This window comes from Colletotrichum scovillei, assembly GCF_011075155.1.
Source record: "Colletotrichum scovillei strain TJNH1 chromosome Unknown Contig00001, whole genome shotgun sequence".
Classification (NCBI taxonomy): Eukaryota; Fungi; Ascomycota; class Sordariomycetes; order Glomerellales; family Glomerellaceae; genus Colletotrichum; species Colletotrichum scovillei.
In genome coordinates this window covers 1,372,211-1,394,917 of record NW_023336259.1, presented here as the reverse complement: position 1 = coordinate 1,394,917, position 22,707 = coordinate 1,372,211, and the positions used below count along the sequence as shown (strand labels likewise).

Sequence of the window (22,707 nt, the reverse complement as noted above, 5' to 3'; positions counted from 1 at the left end):
GTGTCGCCCACACTGTTGTCGGCCGGCAGGGGTCGGGTCAAATTTCTGGGGCCGAAAGACCGGGATCAATCGGCGCGAAGTGGAAATTCTTCTGCGGATAGCTTGCCCGCGACTTCAGCGAAACTGATGGCATTGGTTCCATCACACCAAATGCAACAAATTTCAAGCCCAGCACACAACATGGGCCATTCATAGCAAATGTCCCTGGGAATCACGCTATCATTGAGAGTCCGATCTCACCGTATCGGCTCTTCTGGGATCTCTCCGATTTCCAGGGTTCCTCAAAGATGGTCTCGGGCGCCTCGAGCTCAACTACCACTTCCTCGTCAATGGGTGCACACAGCTACCGATGCAGTCAGGCCCAGCGCGGTTGAGACTCCCACGCCGCGATCTCGAATCGAAGACGAAGAAGCGAACCATGGCATCAACCCGACCTGCGATACCGCCGTGAATACTACCTTGGAAGTCCCGACCGTCGAAGATGAAAAGATCAAGACGCCACCGAGATTTGAGAACTTGACGCTAGGTGACGGTCCGGACACAAAGCCGAAGGAAACACGTAAACCTACGACGTTGCATCCACTTGATACCATCGGCGAGCGTCGTAAACCTGTTGAGTACCTGCTCAAAGATGCCAGCGAACGCAAGTTCAAACGACCGAACAAGACGGGCCCTACCCAAGTACAGCATGACTCTATACTCGTTACGCCGACGATACGTTACCAGCCCCAGCGAGAATCTCGAGCCAGTGTTCAACGATTTCACCAAAGCATAACCAGGCAAATCTGGCTCGAGACGGTCCGACAGGTCAAAAAGGGGTCATTCAGCAACTGGCGCAATACTTTGGACCTTCTTCGACGACAGACACGGCCTGTCAAGGGGCCATGGCAGCGCAATGTGCGTAAGATCACAGTCGGGGTTGAACTCGCATATACGCTCCTTCACGACGTCGATCAAACTATTTGGGACATACACGAACAAACGAGATGTCATATTGAGATGCGATGGCCAAAGGATAAAGAAGGGACACTCAGTGAAGTGGGATATCTTTTCCTCTCAGGCGACGAGGATGCTTTGGAACACGCGAGCCGAGAAATCTCTAGACTCGCCGCTCGAGCCGACAGCACGATCAGCATAGAAGGAGCTATCGGCAGCAACTTCTCTACAACACGGCGTGACGAGGTAGCTGGAGCAAAAAATGAAACTGTGTGGAAAAGTTCCGAGGCAGAGCAGCGTCCAGCGTATATGAGGGAATACTCACACAAACACAAATACGAAAGTATCCCGAAGCCGAAAGAATGGACGCCTGATTCGTTCTTGGCCTACATAACCGCCATCACAAACGCAAGGATCACTACGCATGACAAGTACAAGATGTACGGTGCGGGCCCTGCTGCCGACAACGCGGCTCTCAAGCTCCTTTTCAGCGCGTTCACAGACGAGTCTTCAAGACATGCGCGGTCGAGGCGCGCATTCAAACAGGCTTTGCGATTTATTGAGCTACGTGGTAATGCCTATCGTAATCACGCCCGGGACCTTTTCCAGAGCCAGCGAGATGCACCTTTTTCGATGGATACCGGCGTCTTCAACATTATGCTGGAAAACTGTGCCAAGTTGAAAGATCTCCGCAACTTTCACGGCGTGTTAGGGATGATGATTAGCTATGGTTGCCAGCCAAACGCGAAAACATGGGCGTTATATATGGAGATGATTGAGAGCAAACAAATCATTCAGCATGTTCTTCGACTCATGCACTCGCTCGGCCTGCTTCTGGATCCCGGCGTCGTGCCACTCGTCACGAAGCAACTCGTCACGGAGGACATACGTAAGCTGGAACACAACTGGCCTGGTATCCGCTCATTCCTCGAGACCCTGACCGCCAAGTACGGTACGGGCTGGTCATCGAGGCCAGTCATGCACGCCATTATGAACGAACTCGGACGTATGGGCAATTTCGCCTCGTGCTGCGACCTCTGGGACATCATGGCCGAGTCTCGAAATACCTTTCCTACCACGCTCACGCTCAACACGATGCTTCAACATGCGAAAACCCAGCGCCATCTCATATTCGCCACGGCCGCTTTGGAGAAGGCCCACAAGCACTTCGTCGCGATGAACGAGCAATCATACCACATACTCTTCTTCCTTGCCTTCAGGCTCGACAGGCCCAATGCTATGGGCGTCATCTGGCGTTATGCTTGTATAGCGGGCAGAACCAGCTCAGATATGCGCAATCAAATCAGCAACTGGCGGTACGGCGTCAACCCGGAAAATGTTCTGCAGCACGCCATCGAGCCGAATGCTAAAGCCCACGCGGCCCCCTCTGCTCTGCCAACCTGGTTCGATCAGGACGTAACAGGGCCGAACCAAGTCAACGGTGCCCGGATCAGCAAGGCCACGCACGAGTATTTCCGGGAGCACAAAATGCGACCTTGGTACCCGCTCCATCAGCTCCTCTCGTGGGCCTGGGAAGCCGACGGGAAAATCATCGCAGCGGTCAAGAAGGCCAAGCGGCAGAGCCTGCAGCATTCCCCTCCCATGCCACTGCGTACCGTCACTACGCCGGGAATCATGGTTATGTACCAGCGGAACGGGAAGGGCCTACGGACGCATCACATGCAGTTGAAGATTGAGCATGTTGCAGCCACGGATGACTTGCCACCGTCATCCGTTGATGGAGACGACCAGATAACATCATCGTCCGTGAACGAGGACAAGACGACAATGGTGCCGATTGAAGGTATCACAATACCGTCAACGAAAGAAGGCCAGCCATCTTCATCGGTTGACACAGACAGCCAACCATCACCGTCTGTTGACAATTACAAGACAACGATAGTGCCGACCGACGGGCTCACAATACCGGCAATTCAAGACGTGTAGGCTCAAAATGGGGACCAGAGTCAAAGCGTCTACCTAGGAAAACAGCCATTTTGCAAAATTATTTATATTAGAGACAACTATGTACAACAAAACCCCCTTCTTCTTGTTGGATAGCTAAGAGGCAGCTGGGGCTCGGGGAGTGCAAAATACCCATAGAATTCTGTACAAAAAGACATACTTTGATGATAAATATTTTCCAAAATGTGAAATTGCATCCTTGAGCATGACCAAAGGAGCTGGTATGATATAAGTGTACTACTGTATTCATCCATTCCATGTCTTCGTTACTAGTTTCCAAGGTATGCATGTATCGATACTCTTTGGCCAATTTTACTCACAGCTGGTTCAAGAACAAGACACGTTAGATCTCTAGAGGCCAATGAGAGAGAAAGACTCCTCTTCTCAATAGGAGGAAGGTTAAGAAAGTAGCAAGTATAAAAAGGGGTTGGTGGGGTTATGCAAATGATCATAAGTAAGCGTGACAACTAGGTAAGCCCGCAGAGGGCTACTAGCTAGGAGCACGCAAAGATTGAGTCTTTTGAACTCTCTCAACATGCGGCCAGCCCTCTCTCTCCCTCTCTCCCCCATCGAGCTGCCGCGACTGCTTTCATCATCCCACTATGCCTAATCACAACCCTGTCAACGGCCTCCGGGACACCCAACATGATGAGGAAAACAACACGAGAAACATCCATTCATCCATTCCAGCCAAGCCATTGAAAAAGTCTCTCAAGCCTCTTAAAAGTCATACGGATCCGTTGAGTCCGGTCTCTTTCAGGCCCGAGTGCACGCCCACGTCATTCATCAAGGTATAGAAAGTCAATATTCCCGGCCGCTGAGCTCACTTCTCCTTGCTCTCCTCTGTAGACGCGGGGACTGCGGCCGACTTTGACTCTTCCGTGGTCTTGTCCGCCGCCTTGACCTCCTCCGTCTTCGGGGCCGACTTGTCCTCAGCCTCGCTATCCTTGCTGGTTGCCGAAGAGGCCTTGGAGACCTGGCTCTCGAGGTCCTTGTCCTCCTCAGCGTTGTCAAACATCTCCGTGTCGTCAGAGTCGGTCAGAACCTCAGTGCCGTCGCCAAGGAAGATGATGCGGCCCTTGTAGCCACCAATGCCGAAGGGCTTGCCCTTGTTCTCCACATCCACGTCGTAGCCGCTGTCACTGTCGTCGAAGTTGTGGTGAACTCCAGGACCGCGGAATTCAGCTAGTTGCAGGTGATGGATCAGCGCTCCTCCTTTGGAAAGAAATTATGGGACACAAAAACAAACGATGGCTACAAAAAGGGGGATAATGGTTGTATTATGGGGATAGAGAGTGTGGTCTCATGATAGTGCAAATGGAGGTCGGCGCGCGCTCAACTCCTTAGGAAGATGTGGATTCGGACGTGGATTCAGTCGTACCGTATTCGGGAGGGGCGCAAGGTCCGTCTCCAGCAGCAACCCGCTTGGCAATCTCCTCGTACCACTCCTCCTTGGTCTTGCCGCGCAGAAGACCGATGATGCACATGGTCATGTTGTCGCAGCCAACACCTCCGGTCTCCGAGTTGGAGGCCAAGCAGTTGTCCATCATGTTCTCGCAGATCTTGTCCAGCTCCTGCTTAGCCGCAATACCACGACGGACGAACTCGACAACAGCCTGAGAAGACTGGCAATCCCAGATACCTAAGAATGTTGTCAGCCTGTGATCTCTTTCCTCATATCCGGCGCTTCCAGCTTACCGTCGCAAGCAATGACCAAGAACTCATCGTCGTCGCTGATCTCGTGGGTCTCGACGTCAGGGAAGGCGGTGACGATCTGGGCCTCGGGCGAGAGCTCTGCGCTCTTCTTGAACTCGAAGTCACCAATGGCGCGGGAGAGAGCAAGATTGCCGTTAACACGGCCAAAGTCGACAAAGCCACCGGCGGCTGTGATACGAGACTTCTCGGCTATGGGAGGATTCCAAGTCAGCTTCAGGTATTGTTGCCTTTGCCATGGCCTAGTACTCACCCTCGAGCTGGGGCTTGTGGTCCTGGGACAGGGGCTTAGCCCGTCCCTTGATACCAAGAACGCTTCTCGAGTCGCCAGCGTTTGCCTAGTCGCGGAACGGTCGGTAAGTAATGCGAATACATCGCGCAAAAGCGGACGTAAGCAAACTCACAACGTAGATCTTGTTGTCCGAGATCAGGCCAACGCAGGCAGTGCAGCCAGAAACCTCCTCTTCGTACTTGGGATCTGGTACACCCCAAGGTTAGCTCATGTATGCAGCATAGGGGGCAACAATTGGTGAGGGCCAAAACCGCAGCACAGCTGAGCCTCCAGGTACTGCCAGATCCTAGGTTGTGAATTTACCGTTGAGAATCGCCCGATCGGTTGCCAAGAAGCCATCCTTCAACGCCTGTTCGTAGTTGCCCTTCTTGAAGGTCTCCTGCTTCTTGATGATGTCGTGAATGTTCTCTCCAGCAAACAAGGCTACTTTGTCGCCGCCATGTCCGTCAAATACTCCAAAGAAGGAGAGTTTTGACTCGTGTTTCTTGGCTTCGTCGCTGCCGGGGGTGAGAAGGTCGAGGATGGTGATGTGAGCATCCTCCATGCTTATGCGCCAGCCCTGCATGGCAGAGACGCCGTAGAGAAGGCGCTCATCTTCGCCCTTGGCCGAGGACTATAATTGTGGAAAGTGAAGTTAGTAGGTTGAACCAAGAGTCTGTTGAGTTGTAGGAATACGTCATCGGGTGAACATTGCTGCGAAAAAACAGATCCAAGCCACCTTGCTGTGTCGCCTGCCCGCGCGATGTCACAGGCAGGAACGGCCGAGGCAAGCGAGGGGTCGGAGGGGACCCCGGGGCTGGCTGCGAACAAAGAGAAAGAGGCCGCAAAGGAAGTAGATTAAGTATGAGGATGTAATGATGGGCATATCGAGGGAAAGCAGCGCGTCTCGGGAGAGGTGAGGGTAGCGGTAGATTATGACATACCTTCTCGACAACGGGCTCGGAGAGAGTTTGACCCATGGTGACGGATGCAATGAGTCGGCAGCGCAGCTACCGGGTTCGACTGGATGTTTGGTCGGTCAAATCGTAGTCGGAAGCGTACGTCGGTATCGTAAGGTTGCCAGAGAGGAGAAATTTTTTTCAGGGCCAGTCGTGCGTGCGCAAGAAGGCTGTGAGGAAAAAAAGAGGCGAGGTGACAGGAAGGTGGTGCGGTAGCAAAAGGTTCTAGATCGCGCACACTCGAGAGGAAGCGGGGTATCCGAATCGCAAGGGAAATGGGCAGGGGACAGGCGTCGATCCCTAAGAGATGTTGGGTCTGCTATCACAGGTAGCAGAGGGTCGAGTTCGGGGTGCGGTAATGCGAGGAAATTGGTCGCGCCCAAATTGTGAGGTTGCGCAAGAGAAGTGAGGGAGGTAGAAGGAGGGAAAAAATGACCCGAACTCAATCGTAGCTCGGTGTGGGTGAGGTTGTGAGTAGGAAGAGTTTTCTGGATGGGTGATGAACAGAGACCAGGTCGCGTGTTGTGGTGAGTGGTGAGTTGGTGTGTTGTAAGGCAGAGCGAGAGCGTGTGTGGTAGCGGTAGGTAGCCCCGGGGTCAACAGTGCGATACGGAAAGCGCAAGCAACGCGGGACAGGACAGGGCAGGATAGGACAGCCCAGCCGCGGACAACAACCTACCTTAAGCTGGGGCAAGCAGTTGCTTGCCCGGATTGCTGGCCCCGACTTGCTCTACCTACCTACCTAAGGTACCTAGGTAGGTAGGTAGGTACCTTCCATAGTAAAGTCGGAAGTGTGGTGACTCCAACGCCGCGAGGAGGCGGTACGTACTACCAATCTCGACCACCATAAAGATACTACACACCTTAAGGTAGGTTACCTTACTTACTTACCTACCAACTATCCTGATGTAAGGAACCAAGGTAGCGCACGACAGGAAAGGGGCCAGTCTTGTATATCCGTTCAAAGGTCAGTTGGCGACAGGACTGTGAGGCGAAATCGGGTACGGATAGAAAGGCCACGCTACGGATACCTTCTCTGGCAGTGCTACGTCTGGGTATGAGTCTGGGTCTCTTCGCGGCATCCACTGCCTTGCACCAACAACAATCAAATCTGTACGAGGGGTTGGTCACATTACCAATGTCTCCTCAACTCAGTCCCTTTCAGCAACAGCGTATGTGGGTATCTATCAACCTTGCCTACCTGGAGTCAGTCACCTTGAACACTTGTAAGAAAGACCTTATTTACCAAGAACGTATTTCACCGAGTGAACAAACTTGACCCGAAGTTCTAGCGAGCCTCACAACGACGATTTGACAAGGCGAAACTGTGTAGGTAGCCAATTCCATAGACCAACGCAACGTCTCCGGCCGGAGCGGGATTTGCTTGCGCCTCTCATTCTTACTTGCATATTTCGCCCCAGTGAGACTGGCAAACGGCCGCCACCTAGCCGACACCCAAGGAGACACGTTAACCCTCATGGAGGCGGCAAGTGCAAGAACTTCGTCGTCATTGCCTGCCTGTAAGTTGTTCTGCTCAAAAGAAAAACCCAGCAAGGTTTGCGTGCTACGGATCCGATACGGAACTACCTGCTGAAAAGAGACGACTTTACCTGCAGTTGCGTCATACCCGACGTCGCGAGCTTACCACAAACAACCTACCGTATCATGCTACCCAAGCGGGCAAATATCCACACAGAAGCTAAGGTAAGGCATTTGGATCGAGGTCCAGGTTCTATTGGACTCTCACTGCCGATATCCATGGAGGTGACCGGCTACGAGAGTCTGGATTTCAGACCATGGGGAACCAATGTTGAACTCGGTGAGCACGAGTGCTATTATCTGCAAGCCACGACCAAAGCATCGAGAAACACACAGACTTCCATCATCGCGTTTAGTCAAAGTCCAACCTACCCACCTGCCATATCTACGGGTACTGCACGGTTCTCATGCAAGGGCCTCCCGCCCCTCTCTGGCTCTACCGCCAAAACAAAACAATCCCATCTCCCCCCTCCCCTTTCAGGCCCTCCCCTCTCTCCTGTGCTCCTTCTTTCCCCCGTTCCCTTCTTGGCCCGAGCGAAGCTAGGACCTGAACAACCAGACATGAATGGACGGTAAAGGAGGTCCAAGCTCTTTGCTGTCGCTTCGGGGAATCCGATCTAAGTGACTAGTATTAACCCCAGAGGCCGCTTTTCCCTAAAATACCTACCTACATATCCAATCGTGCCAATCCGAGGCTGGGGCACAGGACAGGCAGGGACCCATGAGAGTGAATGGTCTCCACTTTGACTGGCTTACCTAAGCCGTTCATTTTGCTGGGCATCTGCCATCTGGTGCTGCCTTGGGCGCGATGCTAGCCAAGTTACGGAGTAGCCAGCCCCCCACAACTTACAAGCCTTCCATTTCCGGAAGCACAGACTCAGCGGGATTTTGCTAAACAAAGACACAAAAAAGGGGTCCGCCCTATTAGATAATAAACTTTTGTGGCATCGCCAATTCAACATTACGGTCTGGGTTTCCCTGGACAGGGTTGCGGGTAGTGGTCGTTATCTCTTCTCCATGCAAAAATATTACTAGATCCTCATATCCATAGTTCCCAATTTCCATCGTCAAAGAACGGACTAAATCAAGTAAAAAACAAAACATTTGAGCAAGCGACTCTGCTCGGGGCGGGTATAACAAAATCGCAAAGACGCTTCTGAACGAGAGACAAGTTATATCGCGGGGTAACGAGGTGTGGCCATCCCGCCCATCCTCGTCACCCTTTCTCACATGAACACGCGGAAATCCTCACTGCTGCTGTCCCGCCGACTCCGAGGGCCCTTGTTCCCCACTGTTCCGGCTTCCGTCACCCAGCCAGATCCCTCCGACTCGGGCCCTGACGAGTATCGCGCCAGCCCTTTCCCCTTGCCCAGCACTTCGCTGCTTGCCCTTGATGATGCGTAATCAGGCCGGTTGCCCGAGGCACGTCGCTGCATGAGAGAGTCCCTATTCCAGCGTCCTGCCATGATGTTGGAGCTGGATGATGATTGCCGTGACAGAGGAGTTTGCTTGCCTACCCGGCTGTCCCTGTTCACCGGCCCGCTCGAGTCTTTCTTGATGATGCTGAGGGGCCGAGGAGACAGCGATGGCGTGTGCCTCATAAAGGGAGAGCTTCGTGTCAATTCCTCGTATGCGATGCCGAGCGAGTCTCTCGGTGGCGGTATCGTCCGCCAGTTCTCTGTGCCCCTTGCCGACTCCAGGGAATCAGAGTCGTCGCTGTCCAGAATGTACCTATTGCGCGAGGGAACGACAGAGCGACCGCCGAAGAAGGGACTTGAGTCAGACTTCCTGCTGATCGGTCGTGAAACTGAGCCATGACGCGAGTCCGGCCTTGAATCCTGTCGAACGAACCTGCCCCTTCCGGATCCCGATCTCGAGCTGCGAAGACTGCTTTGTGATCCCAAGTCACTCATGATAGGGAATGCTTTTCGTGGTCGTTGTGACGGCGAAAACCTATTGCCATTCGTGGGATTTGAGCCCAATGGCGTTGGCTGTTCTGGGATCGAGGCCAGACTGTCAGAGCCAGAAGCGCCCGGCAACAACTGCGACCTGTCGAGGGTCAATCTGGATGGCTCTCCCCACGGGCTCGTGTAAGCAAGGTCAGGCGTTGCCTGGATACTACTTGTTTCCGCGTTGATAGATGGGATGGTGACGTCGAGCACGCTCCGGAAAGAGTCATCTCGTTGACCCTGGAGAAAGCCAGAAGACCCAGATAATACGTCACTCGGGCCGTCGTAGGTGCTCGTCGATCCCTGATGCGTGTGCTGAGGGTGAAACAGGACGCCCTCTGTAAGCCAAGACGACGTGACGGACGGGGATCTCGGCGTAGGGCTTCTTTCGGATCCCCTCCAGTATGATGAGCGGTTGTTCGTGTTTGACTGTGACATACGAGAGCCGGTGATGGTCGAAAGCGTCCTCGATTGTCTCATCTTTTGTACAGCAGAGTTGAAATAACCCCTGCTGCGTCGATTGTCTTCAGGCTTCTTCATATCCCCAACCGATGATCCGTCTCTGCTGTGAGCCCCTCCGTTCATCACAAACGATCCAGGGACTGGTTCCGATATGCTGTTTTTGAAGTTCTCGTGGATCGATTCTCGCTTTTGCCTCCTCCTCCGGCAACATATGATTAAGAGAACAACAATGGCGAGGAATAGAAGTGGTAGGAGAATCGCCAGTGCGATATAACCAGCTTTCAAGCCTTGTTGCGGGTCGCTTGTAGGCGCAGGATTCGTTGGCTTAGTAGAAGATGTGGGGGAATCAGTGGTAGTAGTGGCTGGCAGAGGTAAGACTTCCAAGTCTGCCGTCACCGTCTCGGTCTCCTCTGAGCTTTTGGATGCCGCCTTGACGTTGACTGTAATATTCTCGGGGGATGTAGTCTTAGGCGGCATTCCCGATATGACCAAGCCATCGACGTTGATCCAGTCTGCCGAGGAGTCGATACTTAGATCAATGTCTGAAGGCGTCCATAGATACGGTTCCACGTCGAATGTGAAGTTCTTTCCCGGTGTCGCCTCGATGCTCAAGTTTGTGTTCCGGAAGATTCGCGTAACGACGAACACCGATAGAATAATGTCAAGAGTATCAGAGTAAACATCCCGGAAAGTGAGCGTAGAGTTTGAAGATTTCGCATCCTCAGGGGGATTACCCTGGATTTCGAAAGTATTATTATCGACCGAGAGCCAGCTCGGAAGGCCGGATACGGTGAGGTTCAGCTCGGATGGCGTTGTGGAATTCCCATCCAACCTAATACTGCCGGCGAGTGCCGTATATGACACATTCGTCCCTCGCGTTGCGTTGATTTCGATGGTAGGCGTGTCTGTTGTCAATCTGTGGGCACCAACAACGATAGAGAACACAACGGATACAGCCGAGAATCCGATAATATCAGAACCAACGAGGCTGAAGTCGAATTTTTGGGGCGGCTGGACGAGAGACTCGAATGGTGGTGTTTTCCCGGCAAATGTGAGGCTGCCGGCGTCAAACTTGATCCACGAAGGCAAAGGGCTGCTATCTGCGGAAGTGGCGTAGTAGTTTAGCCCATCTCCAGCATAAGAGAACGTGTCCTTGGCGAATGTGAAGGAGAAGTCGGAGGCGGGAGAAGCCACGACGGCAGATGGAGATGATGTATCGCCAAAATTCTTAATTTGCTCTGAAAGCGGGATACTGAGCTTGGGTGTAGGCCTCCTCGTCACCACGAGGGTGGCCGTCATCGTAGCAGACCCAGAATCGTCTGTTGCAACGATGTCCACCGGGATGCCCACCACTTCTCCTGCCGGAACATCTTTATCCTCGGGGGTTCCAGAGAGCCGGCCGGTGCTAGCATCGATCGAAAGCCATGCCGGCGAGTTCAGTAGGCTGTAAGATAGTCGGGATTGCGAAGAAAACGTTTGAGGTGAAAGAGTGTACGAAAATGGCTCCGATATCCTCGTCGCTGGTGGTAGCTGAGAGTTGAATGGGAAGTAAACGACTGGTACGGCTCCTGCAAGCGCAGCTAGACTCAGGAACACAGACAACATCACGTACATTGCCATGACTGATGCGTTGTACGAAAGGAGCGGCATCTGCGAGCCAGAGAAGCGGAAAACAAAAACAAAATCAACCAGAGAAGACCATGTCAAACAGAAGGTTATCTCATCAGAAACGAGAGAAGCCTAGGACGATAACTTTACCCGTAGAGGATATCCTCGGCGCGAATCTCGTGGTCCATGGCTCTCATTTTCTGGTGCTACGTGTCTCCCTTCGTGCCAGTGCTCACGCCCTGAGAAGAGATTTGCGGGTGGGCGCGTCCTCCCCGAACTGCCGCCCTTCCATGTGGTCGGTCAACGGAGGGTACTACTTCACTCGAAGAAGCAATCGTTTCAGCGTGGCAAAGGTTCACTTGCCATACTTGGAGTGTCAGAAGGCGACTAATTGAGAACTGCATTCCAGCGGCGGGTTGAAGCGCCTCAAAGGTGTTGGGGATACGTTAGGCCCTGAGGCATAGAGGGAGGCGGGATGAGACATGTCCACTCGGAACGTGTGGTTGAACGAGGTCCGGAACGTATCAGGTTTGTTCTGCGGGTTAGTTCAAGGGTTGATTAAACAGTCCATTGCTCTACATTGGACAATACATTCGTCAAGCTTATTCGGTCTTGTGTTTGACAGGAGCATACGATGGTGTAATCGGGAGTACTTTGGAGAGGCAGGAGAGCAGGATGTGTGGTTCTCTGTTTATTAGGTAAGCCATACTTGGGTATCCCGCAATATCGGAGTGTAACGAAGGCTTCTTCCGATTTCCACCCACACAAGCCACGCTTCTACCCAGTCGCCAGTGAGGCTCAAATCAACCGTCGTTGCCAGACAAATTGGAAAGAGCGGAGAGTGCAGGACCCTGAACAGGGTTGAAGCGGAAAGCGCGCAGAGAGGAAGGGGCAACCCCGCTTGAGGCAAAACGCACCTCCCCTTATCGGAAAGTCTAGATTGTCGTCGGCCTCAGCAAAACGGACGTTGAAATAAAATAAAAATAAAATCCCATGCAAAAAAGGCCAGCGATACCGCTCTTCCGTGCCTGCCATCTTTACCTCTAACACCTGACCTTTGCTTTAGGTTGATCTGCACCGTTTCCCGACAATCACTGCCTGCCTAAGTAGAAAGAGCATCGCTCAGCCGCTTGTGTCGACCTACTGCCAATAAGCTCAACTGACTTTGCCTCGCCTTATTACTTCAAGCTGTTTCCGTGCGCTCCCTGGGCTGCTTTTCACACACAATAGCATTATGCAGATTCTCAACAACCCCCTCATACCAGAGAAGATGGAGTCACTCGACCGCTCTCCCTCGCCTGAGTTTTCGCCCTTGGCCATCGGCGAAGACTTCACACCGCTCCCCACCTACAAGGCCGCAACTACGTCAGCCTATGACATGTCCGGCCTCCTGTCAACTCCCCTTCAACTCCATGAAGATCTCGCCTCGGGATGCGGCGGTCAAACCTGGCCTGCAGGCATGGTGCTTACAAAACACATGCTGCGCTACCACCGAGAGAACCTCAAGGGCGCGAGAATGTTAGTTATCAAGCCACCTCTATTGCGTACTGCCACGTCTGCTTCTTTTCTCAGCCTCGTGGTCTGTCATGTTCTACTACTGGTTCATACCATGCAGCATGATATCGGGCCCTAGTCCAAGCGCCGTCATCGCACGATGAGACATCATTTCTATGGACTGAGCTGACTCGGGGCTTTTCGGAGCAAACAGACTTGAGCTGGGCGCCGGCGGCGGACTCGTCGGACTGGCTGTGGCTTTAGGTTGTGGATTGCAGGAAACGCTGTACCTCACAGACCAAGACGAGATGTTCGAGCTGATGGAACGGAACACCAAGTTGAATGGCCTCGAAGACAAAGTTAAGCCCATGATCCTGAACTGGTGAGTAATTTACCCCCCAGCTCGCTTGCTCCCAGCCGTGCGCACCCATCCCCAGAGGATCCGTCCGGGGGACTTGGACGCCACGGGGGCCAAGATGGCTATGTGCACGGTATGAAGCCTAGGGTGCTTCGAGATCTTGGAGATGCTCGAGACCCTCGAATGGATTCGAACTCACACGGTCCACATGAACGTCCGAAGGCGTTCTTCTGCAGGAAACTCGAAGGGACTCGGGCTATCGTTCGGCTGATGTACGGATGACTGATCAATAGCTTAGGGGCGGTCCGCTATCACAAGAGGTTGTCGATTTCAAGCCCAATGTCATTCTGGCAGCCGATTGCGTCTACTTCGAGCCGGCATTCCCACTTTTGCTGGAGACTCTGACAAACCTGTTAGCGTTGGAACCAGACGCGATTATCTACTTCTGCTTCAAGAAGAGGAGACGTGCGGACATGCAATTTCTCAAGAAGGCACAAAAGGCGTTCCTGGTGACGGAAATTGTCGACGAAGATCGCCCTGTCTTCAGCAGAGAGGGCCTGTTCCTCTACACTTTTGCAAGCAAGAAGCCGACTTCAAACGGGAACCGAAAGTGATGAGATTTGATGTGATCTTCGAATGGCGACCCCATTTCTGGAGCGATAGAGCATTGCGACTCGGCCGCGGGACACCAGATGTTCACAAGCACGAGAGCTCCTTATCGGTTGAAGAGACTCTGCTTCTGCTAGACGATGCCATATCTGCCAAAGTACTCGAGCCATGGGTTAACAACAGAGGGAACGTAGTCGCAAGCAAAGTTCAAGGTGGCCGTCGGAGATGATACAAACATATCGGAGGCCGTCATTCTGCCATGCAAGTGGCTCACCCAGCGGCACAATGCAGACCGCAGAAGAGCCAGATGATGGCCAAGCTTGCACGTGGTTCCCTGATCGCATCCCGTACCCCGGCAAGCAAAGACCAGCTTGCGGCATTTCGAGTGGGTGACTTTGAGTGACGGCAATTATGCCCCGGAACTTACGTCAATATCAACGACGAGAGGCAGGGAGTTCCATCCGTGTCGTCAGTGAGATGGGCAATATCAACATCAATAGAAAGCAATTCATCAATGCACCATTCCATTAATAGTTCATACGCCATGTTGATCGTCAGGAACGGTGGAGACGATGGAGCGGGATTTAAAAACAACCCGAACTGCGATGTTCGACTGCTTGGTCTATGCCATCACTCTGCACAAGTATTACTCGACTTGCCCGGGACCATCAAGAATAATGAGATACAACAGTTGCTGCGGCCGATGTTGGTGACCTGGTCAAGTATCACAACTTCAACGTCCAACACACACCGGCAACTGGAATGAAGAAGGTGTGAGGGTTTTTCTTTCCACATTGGCTTTCAGCCAGCTGAAGGCTCCTGCACGCCCTTTAAGGGCTCATCCAGTGAGATGCCAGAGTGGAAAATGTCTGCAGATTTGGCGCTCGTGGAACGTGATCCGACGTGTTAGAATACCCACCGACTACTGCAGGTTGGTTGGCAAGTCCGCAAGTGGCAGAATGGGCCCCCAGAGAAGATGCGTGTCGTGTCAGGCCAAAGAGGAGAGGGAGGGATTGAAGGGAACCAACAAACACAGTTCCAGGGCAATGGCTTGCAAGAGCTGCTGCTGGCCCAGTGGGTGAGTGGTTAAAGTGATGTGGCATTGCCTGAGCTGCTGATCGTCCGGGATCAGAGCCGGGCCAGGGGGCCAGACGGGCTGTGAGGGTTGCGCTGAGAGAGGGGGCTCAGGGCAAAGTCTAATTGTGATTGGCGCGTACCTTGCAGCTGCAAGGAACCCGTGCAGGCTGGATTTGCTCGGAGCCGTGGGCGCTGGACGTCGCCTTATTCGGTTCTATTGTTGTATCGTTCCTGGGATTCTGTCTGTTCGTTTCTCCTGCCATTTTCTTCTTCCCCCTTGGGCCCTTTCCCAAGCAGCCAAGTTCCCCCCTTCCTTCCTTCGGGCTGGCAGGTGCCCATCCCATGCCTCAGGCACATACACAGTATACCTTCGGGAGCCTTGTTAGTGTTACTCTCGGTCTCTCTTCTCTCTCGCGACTTGACGTTCCAACGACGGCCCCTCGGCACTGGCCTGGACTTCAGGAACAATCCACACATGCGCTGCAGTGTGGTGCTGACGTTGGGTATGGATACGGATACCTGCGCTGATGGGGGCAGCCGCGGCGTGGCAAGGTAACATCCCCAATTTCTCGACCATTGTTTCTCAATGTTTCCGTGGGCGCACAGTCTGTTCAATGTTACATCGCATACAGCCGCCATGGGCGCTGGACACTGCTTCATCCGACCAAAAAAAGAAGAAGAAGCAAAAGAAGCACTGGAATATTTCCTGTCTTTCCAGCGCGGCAACGAGCCGTCCACATTCCAGCAATACGTCGCAGGCCTCCGCGCAGTACAGAGTTCCTTACCGAATGTGCGTAAAGATTGGCGGGTGACAAGCAGATACCCGTCCTCGACTGCGGTACTCTCTGGGCCCCCCCGGAGCCACCGGCTGATCGTCATTCTTTCGCATCCAGGATTCCCAAGGAGGGACGTTCAACGGTGTTCGGACCCTGGCACTGTCTGGGCCTCTTTCCCCCCTGGACTCTTGACTAGCGGAAAAAGCTGGAGCCCTTTTCCCAGTTTCCGCGTGTTTCAAGGAACAAGCACCTGTCCGACGGTTCATCCAATCATGCAATGCCGGGGAAGGAAACAAGATGGCATTGTGACAAGCGACAAAGCAAGTTGGACAGAGAGATTTGAGTCCGTGGGGAGACGAAGTGAAAGGTTGGACGAGCGGGCAATAGCAAGGACATGGGACGGAGTCACACAGTCACTGGGGACAAGGAGGCGTGTGGTCAAGCCTTTCGCCCATCAGCCGTCTACCGCCATCAAGCGATTGTCGCGACAGAATAGCAGAGCACCTCAGCTGGCAGAGACCAGACAGAACTTACCAGACCAGCCGCGAGGGAATCGGTCTCGGTAAGGCCCTAGAGACATGTGATGGACTCAATACTTGGCTTTGTGATGCTTGCTGACTTGGCAAGACTTTACGACTTTCGGCTATATCCTGCCGCCCCCGTACTCCAAGATCCATGGCCTGCGCCTCGCTGCCCACCTCGTGTTGTCCGATCTTCTTTCCACTTCCCGACAACCCAATTGCCGTCCACACGACGATGGTTTCCTCTCAGTCCCAAAACGAGTCACGACGTTGGCAGTTGCTGGTTCAATGACTGGCCAGAACGATGAACGGCTGACGTTTCCTCGGCACCCAGTTCCGCTTGTCTGATGTCTGGGTTAGCGTGCAGTAGTCCGCCCTGCTTCCCATGACTAACGGCTTGACTTCCAGACAACGACAGTTTTGGGGTCCTGGGGTTGTTTAGGCGAACGGCCAGCAAACATCAAGATGGCGGATCGATCGAGCCTTGTTGGAGGGTCAAGAGGGGGCCACGCCCGTATCAAGGAGTCGAGTCCATCCCCTTCAAGGCTACGAAGCAAGCCCGGCCCGCCAGAAATGGCCTGAAGCACGTCTTTTTTTTGTGAGGATTGTCCCTTGGTGGAGCGTTGCCAATGATGCAGCGAGCAGGTCGGCCAAGAGGCTGCGCTAACGGATCCAACGGGCTATTCTCGCACCTCCATGGACCGTTCAAGTTGCTTCTTCTGTCTTGGTACGTTCTTTTTTCGGACATCCAGCCCCAGAGCCAGGTTCAGCGAACAACAGTTGCCGTGGAGTCAACCATCTCAGTGTCGATTCACGATTCGTACAGAAAATGCAGAGAAACTGCCTCGGCCAAGGTGGAGGATCTCTAAGACCACAGGGTTATTCTCTTCGCACTTCATCCTAATGCCAGGTTGGTCCATCTTTGGTGACTGCTATTCTCAGTGGAGGAACTGCAGTCACCCCCCACTTTTGCTGTTTATTCCCTCTCGGGGCTTTTGCGACTTCTGTAGGACGCTACCCGTCCCTACGGTGCGGCCCTGGTTGTGCCTTGACAGCGCTTCCATGCTCTCTCAGGTACCGATGGCACCGTCAGCAGCTCCTTCGTCACTTGGTTGGGCGAGAGGGTGGTGGCATTGGATGAATGGTGCCAGCGCTAGCAGGACCTGCAGGCCTCCTCCTCCTCCACCACGCACACCCCCTGAGCCCTGCTTTCCGCGCCCCCCTCTTCCCACCTCGCCCAGTCTCGCCAGTCCCGAAGTGGCTCACCTGTGCCTGGCCCTGCGGCCTGCCCTGGATGTTGCTGTCCAAGACTCCAACGTCGTGTCGTGTTTGTGTGCCTGTCGTCTGGTGCAGTTTTTGCCTGCCATACAAATCCCGGTCGACATCCGCTTCCCAGTTTCGTACACCTTTTTTGATCTTTCTTTTTTCTCTCTTTTCCTCATCCAACAACGCTCCCTCTTGTTTGACCACAAACCCATTCATTCATTTTTCTTGGACCCTTGAGCAGTGCTCGACCAACTATCAGTCCTACCAATTCATTCCTTCACAGAAGACTGTTTCGAGGTTCATCCAAACTACCAACCAACGGATTCATCCCGTCTTGTCGTCACACAGAGAGTTCAGTGAACTCCCTTTTCATCCCAACTCTACAGAACCAATCAGCCTGCCTCAAAACATCAAGTGCATACCGAGGACTGCTCCGAGCTCCCATCGACAACCTTGAACCCAACCAGGCTTTCCACGCTGTAGCAAGCACATTCCCTGATCAAGAGGCTTAGCCCATTGCATTCATTTCGCTTCCAACTCCACCTTGACGGAAAGGACGATCACCAACTTTACTATCAAGAGGCCGTATAAGTCTCCTGAATCACACAAACCAAAACCACTTCGACTACCAACCAACAGTCTTCAAGCCAAAATGAAGACCGCCGCCTTCCTCTGCGCCGTCCTGGCTACCACTGCCATTGCCCAGCCCCATCAGCATGGAAGCAAACGCCGCCATGTCCACGGCAAGCACCAGAAGCGTCACCTCGTCACCGAGTGGGTAACCGAGACCGCCTACGTGACCGAATATGTTGATTCAACCTCCACCGTTTGGGTTGAACCCGAGGTCTCGTCCACCAGCTCGGCGCTTCCTACCACCTCCGTTCCCGCCCAGTTCTTCGAGCCCGCCGACCAGCCGTCTTACACCACCTTGTCAACCTCCACCAAGCCTTCCGCGGCTGCTTCTCCCATCAAGGAATCCATTCAGCAGCAGGCGCCCGCTCCCGTCCCCACCACCACATCTACGCCCGTCCCTGCTCCCCAGACCCCGACTCCCGAGCCCGTCCCGACTTCAACCTCTCTCTACGTTGCTCCCCCGCCGGCTCCTACCACGTCCACTACTCCCGCGCCCGCGCCTCAACCTACTACCAGCCAGGCTGCTCCCGCGACCACTTCCGCTGCTTCTGGTGGTTCCGGCGGTGGATCTGGTGGCAACACGCGCACTGGTGACCTGACTTACTACGCTGTTGGTCTTGGCGCCTGCGGTGAGGACGACAGCGGCAAGGACAACACGGAGAACATCGTTGCCATCTCTGTCGCGGTCATGGGTGCCCAGTCCAACGGTAACCCGTACTGTGGAAAGAAGGTTCAGATCACCTGCGACGGCAAGACCACCACTGCCACCGTCCGCGACAAGTGCATGGGCTGCAAGGCGGATGACATTGACGTCAGCGAGAAGACCTTCCTCGACCTCTTCGGCGACCTTGGCGTTGGTCGCGGAACTGTCGAGTGGAAGTTCCTTGACTAAGAGGCGCACTGGTGCGCGCTCTCGCTCCAGCCTCCCTGGGGTTCCGCGGGTGCTTCATCGTCTTTTGCCATGCCGCTTCCCAATGGACGTGCCGCGCTGATCACCCATCATGGTATTTTCCCAGGACAGCCATTTTTCACCCGAATCTCAATAACAATTATGGTCACATTTCACCCCTCTTGAATGGGGACGGCGCCTGGTTCACAGCACGGGACTGGATTGGATAACAAAGAGACAACAAACAAAACTACGGTTTTGATGACGTGATGACGAATATCTCTATACCTGTGGATGCGTACTCCATTCGTGGGTCCATCATGGGCGGATGCATTTGGTGTTCTGTTTGTGGGTATGCTTGTCCACCGGTCAGTTTCTAAACTTAACTTTCAATGTATATATCTATTAGGGGTGGTTACCACCATATGGTATCCCCGAATGGGCTATTGGGACCAGTATGGTTTCCAGGACGAAAATATAAAGGAGAAAAAATCCCATCATTGGAACTCGATCTGCAATCCCACTCTCCGCGTTTCCTGGACAATCGGCCGAGTGACTGCCCTCTTTCACGTCTTAGCATTCCGAATGTCTGAGAACCCTCTTGAGATTCCCCTCGAAACGCAATGACATTTATGACATTTGACGAAATGTTCACCATGGTAGGCAAAGGAGGGGCAAAACTTAGCCTCCCACTGGTTCGCAAAATGACACAGTTGAACATTCCAACGACCAGCTCAGGTGACGTCCTAAACTCCAAAGAGGAGAGAAAAAGCAAACATCGCCCAGCCTGACAGAGACATTCTGCATCGCATCTGTTACCGTGGCTGTATTAGCCGTCGAGCCCCAGAGCCAAAGCCTCCTCTTCCCTGGAGTCTGCGGAGGCGATTGTCTCTGATATCCAGGCTTGTGGGTGTCTCGCTCCGCAACGATCCGGATCGTCCTGGGCCAGTCCAGCGAGCCGGGCGGCGGTTCAGCATTCCTCATGTGCCTGCGCCTCACTCGACTTGACTTGTTTGGTACAGTTCGGTTTCACGAGCCGAGGACGAGAGACGGAGAGATGGCCCAAGTTCAGTCCCATCTTCACAATGCGCCTTGCCCTCATTGTTATTCCATTTTGGCGAGGGAATCTATTCACGGAGGACCGATATCCTGATACCCCGTTGAGTTAGAAGGCGAGGTCTAAATGATCTACTCATTGCCACAGACTGGGGACTTTCGTAGCTGGAAGAGCTACCTAGGCTGTACAGGGGATGATATCGAAAACTCGCAGAGGAAATGCGTCGTTTACACACGCCCCTATTGCGAAGTTGCACAGAGATTAGCCATGACAGGCACCTCTATCTACAACAAAAACATGTCCAGGTCATCCATTTCCTTGATGGAAGGCAAAGCCCTCGCCTTCTCAGCCCTCTCCTCACTGACCAAGAACTCAGCCGGAAGCCTCTCCTCCTCATCCACGTCACTCTCCCTACTACTACCGCCGCCGCCGCCCATCATCATACCAGCCACAGCCTGCCCGCACAGCGCGGCTTGCGGCATCCCGTGCCCAGTATACCCGGCGCAGACCCACAGCCCTTCCCCGCCGCCGAGGACGGTGCCGGCTGGCACCTTTCCGACCCACGGCCTGCCGTCGCGTGAAAAAGCCATGATGCCCGTCCACTCGTGACTCGCTTCAAGCTCCTTCTTGCTGTTGGTGCTGGTGGCACTGTCCTCTTCGTCCTGCGCCTTGCTAGTACCGTCAGTATTATTAGCAGTACTAGCAAGGTCGAGGTTCTTCGCCCCAGCCCGCCTCAAATACGAAGCAACAACAGGATCAACCTCATCATCATCAGAAATGCCCACTCCGCGCAGCGTCCCATTCGCCCGTCCACCGCCCAGGATCATCTCCAGCCCAGGGCCGGGCCGCTGTATGAGGTAATCATCCTGGTTCGGCTCACCCTTCACAGCGTCAGAGCTCGCCATGAAGACGTAGCTCCTCCCGAGCTCGGCGCGCGGCCGGGGCGGGAAGAGGGCGGCGACCTGGCCTCGGACGGGGACGACGAGGTCTGCGAAGCGGGGGAGGAGGCGCGAGGTGTAGGCGTTTGAGGCGAGGAGGACTTGTGCGGTGGCGATCTGGCCGCGAGGGGTGTGGAGGATCCATGATGGTGCGCTGGACGGGGTCGAGGGGGCAAGATGTTGGAGGCGTGTGACGGGCGTAGAGGTCTGGATGTTGAAGGAGACACCTTGCTTGCCGTTGTCGCCATCAACCTTGTCGACTCCAAACCTCCGCAGCAGATCCTCAAAGATCCACGACACGAGCTTGTAGGGCCACACGCTCGCCGCCTCCTCCTGCACGACGGCGCCGGCGGCGTCCGGGATCCGGAGGTCTGCGAGCTCCTCCGCGTCCGTGACGAGGCGCGCGAGGGACGCGAAGCGGGGCGGCAGCGCGGCGATTTGCTTGCGGGCGGCGTCGACCAGGTCGGGCGTCAGAAGGGCGTGGACGCCGCGGAGGGAGACCCAGTCGCAGGGGATGGCGTTGCTGGCGATGAGGTCGCGGAGATGGGCGTAGTTTGCGAGCTCAAAGGTTGCGATGGCCGTGTTTGGGTTGTAGGCTACCGGTTGGCAGTGGCCGCCGTTCTGGACGGTCAAGTTAGTCCTAATGGTTTCTTCTCAAGGTAAATTGAAGGGCTTGGGATGTTGGTGGGGATAGATAGTACGGCGTGTATGAGTGAGTGAGACGATAATAAGAAAGTCACACCCGTCTAAACCCCTCCAAATAATGGAAGAACTTCCATAACGAGACATCCTCAAAATACACAAGAAATTGAAAGAACTCACCCGTCCAGTAGCCCCCCAACAAACCTCCCGCGCCTCAAGCAGAACAATCCTCTTTCCCTCCCCACCAGCGCCGGCACCAGCCCGCTCCAGCAACTCCTTGGCAGCGAACGCACCCGTGATGCCGCTGCCGACGACGACGACGTCCGCGGTCGGCGGCAGGTCTCGTGTGGTCCTGTGGCCGAGCAGCGTCTTGGATGGCTCGCGGTGCCAGTACGACGCCGTGCTCTTGGCCGAGGGCAGGTCGGCTTGGCCCGGCTGGAGAGTTTCGCCTGTCATTGCTTTGCTGTTGAGGGTTAGGTTGATGTGCTCGGGGTTTCTTATCGGGGTTGAGGGGTTGTTGATAAGCCTGCTAAAGCCGCGATGTGCCGTTTTTCGAATGCTGTGAATTGGATGTTAGAGACTTGTACTGCAGCCAGAATTCGATATAAAATGCAGTCGTCAATGTGGGTATTTATGTGATGTTGGTCGCGTGAACTGATCAGTCATGTGCTTGCGTGAGCAAAGTGGTGGTGGTGGTTGACCATAGGTCGCCGCACATGTGAGGTCGGCCGGCCTTGCCCCTCCGGCCCTTGCACTCCTCCCACCATACGAAAGCCGAAACGCGGCATCATCGACACACGTCCGCGGCCTGCGTCACTGCTATCGTAGATATCCACAGACTGCTGCTTACTGCAGATACGCGTGTTCCAAAATTGCCAAAAGACATAAGTATCATCAAGAAATTTGACATTACTGCCCGACTACCGTACCAATTTTTAAGGGTGGAAACGCCAATTTTCTCTATTGTGCCATCAATCCATTGGCCACCCGGAGCGCCGCAGCCGTGAATGCCGCAGTGCACACTGCCTGGGCCAGCGAAGGTCAG

General features: G+C 54.1%; 6 protein-coding genes across 6 annotated transcripts; 3 read left to right on the top strand and 3 right to left on the bottom strand.

Annotated features, from left to right (window-relative positions):
* The first annotated feature begins 108 nt into the window (after positions 1–108).
* Positions 109–3,057, top strand: HER10_EVM0006514 (uncharacterized protein). Its single transcript, XM_035476097.1, has one exon. The coding sequence runs from the start codon at positions 199–201 to the stop codon at positions 2,881–2,883; it is 2,685 nt and encodes an 894-aa protein (XP_035338456.1). The 5' UTR covers positions 109–198; the 3' UTR covers positions 2,884–3,057.
* Positions 3,058–3,328: 271 nt separating this feature from the next.
* Positions 3,329–6,381, bottom strand: HER10_EVM0003710 (protein phosphatase 2C). Its single transcript, XM_035473375.1, has 6 exons — positions 5,830–6,381; positions 5,210–5,519; positions 5,019–5,092; positions 4,868–4,952; positions 4,600–4,806; positions 3,329–4,543 (listed from the first exon to the last, which is right to left on the bottom strand). The coding sequence occupies exons 1-6, from the start codon at positions 5,863–5,865 to the stop codon at positions 4,245–4,247; spliced, it is 1,011 nt and encodes a 336-aa protein (XP_035338207.1). The 5' UTR covers positions 5,866–6,381; the 3' UTR covers positions 3,329–4,244.
* Positions 6,382–8,609: 2,228 nt separating this feature from the next.
* Positions 8,610–11,093, bottom strand: HER10_EVM0004301 (polarity establishment/cellular polarization; the record flags this gene model as incomplete). Its single annotated transcript, XM_035473950.1, has 1 exon — positions 8,610–11,093. One exon carries the CDS (start codon positions 11,091–11,093, stop codon positions 8,610–8,612), a length of 2,484 nt encoding a protein of 827 aa, XP_035338254.1.
* A 1,344-nt stretch (positions 11,094–12,437) lies between these two features.
* Positions 12,438–13,868, top strand: HER10_EVM0012676 (uncharacterized protein; the record flags this gene model as incomplete). The annotated part of the gene is made up of 3 exons (XM_035482066.1): positions 12,438–12,920; positions 13,111–13,278; positions 13,553–13,868. The coding sequence occupies exons 1-3, from the start codon at positions 12,637–12,639 to the stop codon at positions 13,866–13,868; spliced, it is 768 nt and encodes a 255-aa protein (XP_035339029.1). The 5' UTR covers positions 12,438–12,636.
* Positions 13,869–15,231: 1,363 nt separating this feature from the next.
* On the top strand, positions 15,232–19,549 carry HER10_EVM0006254 (allergen Asp F7). The gene has a single exon (XM_035475845.1). The coding sequence runs from the start codon at positions 18,156–18,158 to the stop codon at positions 19,026–19,028; it is 873 nt and encodes a 290-aa protein (XP_035338427.1). The 5' UTR covers positions 15,232–18,155; the 3' UTR covers positions 19,029–19,549.
* Positions 19,550–20,366: 817 nt separating this feature from the next.
* On the bottom strand, positions 20,367–22,118 carry HER10_EVM0011758 (FAD dependent oxidoreductase; the record flags this gene model as incomplete). The annotated part of the gene is made up of 2 exons (XM_035481180.1): positions 20,367–21,641; positions 21,843–22,118. The coding sequence occupies 2 exons, from the start codon at positions 22,116–22,118 to the stop codon at positions 20,367–20,369; spliced, it is 1,551 nt and encodes a 516-aa protein (XP_035338951.1).
* Positions 22,119–22,707: the final 589 nt, after the last annotated feature.